This window comes from Octopus bimaculoides, chromosome 6 (genome assembly GCF_001194135.2).
Source record: "Octopus bimaculoides isolate UCB-OBI-ISO-001 chromosome 6, ASM119413v2, whole genome shotgun sequence".
NCBI lineage: Eukaryota > Metazoa > Mollusca > Cephalopoda > Octopoda > Octopodidae > Octopus > Octopus bimaculoides.
The window spans coordinates 106,796,304-106,800,375 of record NC_068986.1 but is presented as its reverse complement, the minus strand read 5'-3'; the positions used below and the strand labels follow the sequence as shown (position 1 = coordinate 106,800,375).

At 37.1% G+C, this 4,072-nt stretch overlaps 1 protein-coding gene and 2 long non-coding RNA genes across 5 annotated transcripts in view; 2 read left to right on the top strand and 1 right to left on the bottom strand.

Annotated features, from left to right (window-relative positions):
• Positions 1-598, top strand: part of LOC128248171 (uncharacterized) — a 10,022-nt gene extending 9,424 nt beyond the window's left edge. The window contains exon 2 of the long non-coding RNA XR_008264469.1: positions 171-598. This is a non-coding gene — a long non-coding RNA (uncharacterized LOC128248171). The remainder of the gene's footprint in view (positions 1-170) is intronic.
• The window catches only part of LOC106872050 (uncharacterized), a 17,087-nt gene that overhangs the window by 6,418 nt on the left and 6,597 nt on the right, over positions 1-4,072 (bottom strand). For all 3 annotated transcript variants that reach the window (XM_052969049.1, XM_052969050.1, XM_052969048.1), the window contains 2 exons: positions 2,262-2,367; positions 934-1,056 (listed from right to left, as the gene is read on the bottom strand). In XM_052969049.1, the coding sequence (XP_052825009.1) occupies positions 934-1,056; positions 2,262-2,367 (229 nt within the window). The remainder of the gene's footprint in view (positions 1-933; positions 1,057-2,261; positions 2,368-4,072) is intronic.
• Positions 1-4,072, top strand: part of LOC128248173 (uncharacterized) — a 20,485-nt gene that overhangs the window by 10,295 nt on the left and 6,118 nt on the right. The window lies entirely within an intron of this gene.

Here is a 4,072-nt window from a genome sequence, read left to right as displayed (position 1 = left end):
ATATATATGTATGTATGTATGCATGTATGTATGTACATATATATATTTATATATGTACACTTACATATATATGCATATACTGTTTGCGAGGGGTATTTGAGAACATTTTGTTTTTAGTTCATTACACCTTCAAATTATCTAATGCATAATTATTATTATTTTTTTTTTAGATAACCTTTTCAAGATATCATGCTAACTCTAGAAATACAATGATATGCAGTCATAGTTGCTATACATGCAGACTACAGTGATTTAGAAATTAGCATCTTTCTAAATGTTGCAAGATCATTTGTACACAAAGTTCGGTTGGAATTGGAGGCATGTGATGGTAATGTTTGACCTGTATCAAAGAGAAATGAACATTCAGAACGTTCAGACACTAAAAGGACACCGGAATTTATACCATATGTCCAAAACGTTATCGATGAAAATCGCAGAAAATCAATGAGGTCCATTGCTAAAGAACTTCGGGTCCATTCCGTGGAATTTCCATGGGTTCCCCGCTTTATCTTTTACTTGCTTCCGTCATCAGCCTTCCGGATAGCTGAGAAACTGTCTATAAGAATTTCGGTCAAATGAATCGACATAATTCCTTGTTTTTAAGCCTGGTATTTCTTTTATTGATAACACTTGCCGAACCGGTAAATTACGGAGACGTAGACACATCAACACACGTTCTGAAGCGGTGGGTGGGGGTCACCAGACACAGACAAACGCGTGTGCATACACGCACTCACGCGTACACACATGCAGTAGAAGAAACTATAGTAGAAGAAACTATAGTAGAATAATTTTTCCCAAAGTGTCACACGGTGGGATGGAACCCGCAACAATGTTGTTGGGAAGCAAGCTTGTTACCATACAACCACGCCTGGGCCTATATGAAACTGGATATAATATATGTGAGAAGATATGCTATTTATAATTACTTACACATTTTCTTAATGTCAGCGTAGTTTCCTCTGCATTCTAGAAGAATACAATCATATGTTCTTCTTAACATGATAGTTTGATTAGAACACATACATTTTCCATTATAATAACATCCCGGGCAATCTGGAGGTAACAATAAAATGCGATGATTATTTATAAATTAGAAATTCTAGAACTGATAATTTATAGTCAGAGGAGATGGTGTATTGGCTATTTCCATTTGAGGTTTCTTGAAAGTAAGTGCTGCAGTACTATCGTAATTCACTCAAATATCAAATTAGACTTACTACTTTTAGTATGCCATATAATTGCCCCAGTGACGAAGAAAGTCGCATATCATACCAACATTGATATATATATATTTATATATATATATATATATATATATATATGATAAGGGCACATAAAGGTATCAGAGAAGTCAAATATTTTTTAATTGGATCACTGAAAGGAAGTTTACTAAATGTATTGAATCATCACATGAAAAATGAGAGGAAAAACCGTATGCAGACACGATTCATTAACACGAGGGTTTCTGAGTACAGCTCTTGTTGGATTCATTGACCTCGTGGTGTTTTCAGCTGACCAAACACTGTGATGTGGAAACATCAGCTATACAACAATACCTTTTAGTAACGAATCGATTATGTTATGAACATATGTATGTTATAAAAAAAACTGTCCTCCTGAGCTAAAACATGTTAGCGAATAACATATTCACGTTCGAATTTACAGGAGTTAGTTAAAAAATGAATATGCAAGTATTCAAATGTTAGTGGTAGAGAAGTGTATCCAAAGTGAGTATTTCATAATATTTATAGAGATAAATAGAGAATACACTGTTCTGATGACATATTATTTTTTCATAAGTTATGTAACAGCACTAATATTGATACATAATGCATAAAATATAAAAATACACCGGTATCATTGTTTGTAGTTGAGAAAGATCCATTGATAGACTTAGCTGATTTTCTTGCGGATGCATTCAAGGATTCCGGAAAAACCATAAAACTAATTAGTTCAAAGCAATGTGGATTAGAATTACATCTGAAGACATAGTTAATGGTTGCCTTTTTCATCGGCCATTCTGCTTTTTTTACATGCCTGTTACTAAGTGAGATAGTCTAATGAAATGTGTAAAATTAGCGAATTCGTCCTGGTGGGATAATGGGTTCGAAACATTGTTTCAGAAATATCTGATGATTTAAGATATTGGAATTCGTGACAGGAAATAGAGTGAGTGTACTTAAAAGAATAACGTAAGCAGTTAACTTGATCACTGCATGAAATACATATTTTAAAATGTAAAGGAAGTTGGTACTTACTATCATGTACAACACTTTTCACAACAACGCCAGATAAGATTAGATTTGGTAATACCATAAAACAAAAAATGACTAGACCAGAAAACAAAATTGGATGTATAAACATCTGTAAGATAAAAGAGGAAGAAGCAAAAGCCGTCATTAAATATTGGATATAAAAATATTGTTGAGGCAATAAACTCAGCAACTCAAATATGGCCGTAATATAGCTTGTACTTTGCAAACGCTTTTGATGATGTAGATCAAAGTATGATATGCCACAAACCGCGTGATCTTGGCATAGGTGGAAAACTTGGAGAGTGGTTATATGACTCTCTGAGAGAGGGACAGTGGTGGCCAATGGAGCCACCTCAAAGAGAACACAAATAACATTGGGCTTCCACAGGGAACTGTCTTGGGACCACTGTTTTTCATAGTGGCCCTCTCTGATATGCCCTCAGCTGCTGGGATAGCCACCCTTGTTAGCTACGAAGACGATAAGAAAGTCTCGCAGAAAATACAAAACTTTATTTTTCACACCTGCAGCAGTTGGATTCAATTTACAGATGGGTTGAGGATAATAATATGCATTTAAATGCTGGAAAATTCCACGCCCTGCACTACCAGCGCCCAAACTGAACGTTAAATTTACAGAGTACCCTGGACCGCAAGGGATTAGAATCCTAGAACCTGAATCAGTACGGGACCTGGGTATCGACATGAATGATGGTACTTCTTTCCAAGTGCACAATACCAAGATGGTTACAAAATGCAGACGACTGTTTGGACGAATCCTGAGAACGCCCAGAACCAGAGAGAACGAAGCAACGATAGTACTCTTGAGGATATTCGTCCTCAGCCGCCTGGATTACTGCTCCCAGCTTTGGTCACCCCACAGTGTAAAATCAAAACAGCAGAGCATGAAACGGTTCAGCGAAGCTTCACAGAGAAGATCGTCTCATTGCAACAGCTCAGCTACAGGGAAAGGTTGAAACAGATAAGACTATATTCCTTGGAGCATAGGCTGGAGAGGTATGCAGTAATATACACCTAGTAGATCCTGAAAGGAATTGTGCTGAATTTTGGCATTGAAAGCTACACGAATGCAAGAACGGGTCGCCATTTCACAGTGCCAAAGATCCCAGTAATGCCGTCACGCTTCAGGACTAGTTACAGCAACAGCTAGAAATTTAGGGGCTCACAACTTTTTAATATTCTCCCAAAGAGCCTGAGGGGACCTACACACAGTAGATGTAGGTGTTTTCAAATGAAAGGTAGATCTCTTCTTGTCGAGAGTCGCAGATGATCCTAACTCGCGGCAAGAGGCGCAAATTAGGGTAGTTACATCAAAGTCCCTTATTCACCCAATGCCATATATCTGAGGAGGCTCTAAAGAATAACTGTGCAGCAAAATTGTGGTCTCCAGTATGGCCACAGCTTCGAGCTGAAACTGTTGAAACCAAATATTATATATATATACATATATACACACACACATATATATATATATATATATATATGGGAGAATATACGAAAAAACAACAACAAACGAGGACAGGTGGTGTAAATAACAAAAAGATGTATTAGTATGACGCTCGGGAATACGGAAAGTCTTTGACGTTTCGAGCTACGCTCTTCAACAGAAAGAATACGGAGACAAGGAGAAAAACACGGAGAAAAAAATTGAATAGTGTCCAGTCAACGGTCAATCATAATAATGGCTGATCATAACAATGGCTGACCGGAAGTTAGAAATTCTTTTTTCAGGAGAGCTAAGAAAAGGGGGAGATAACAAACGGTGATCGAAGAACGAGGGGCTGTGTGTGGGAGAT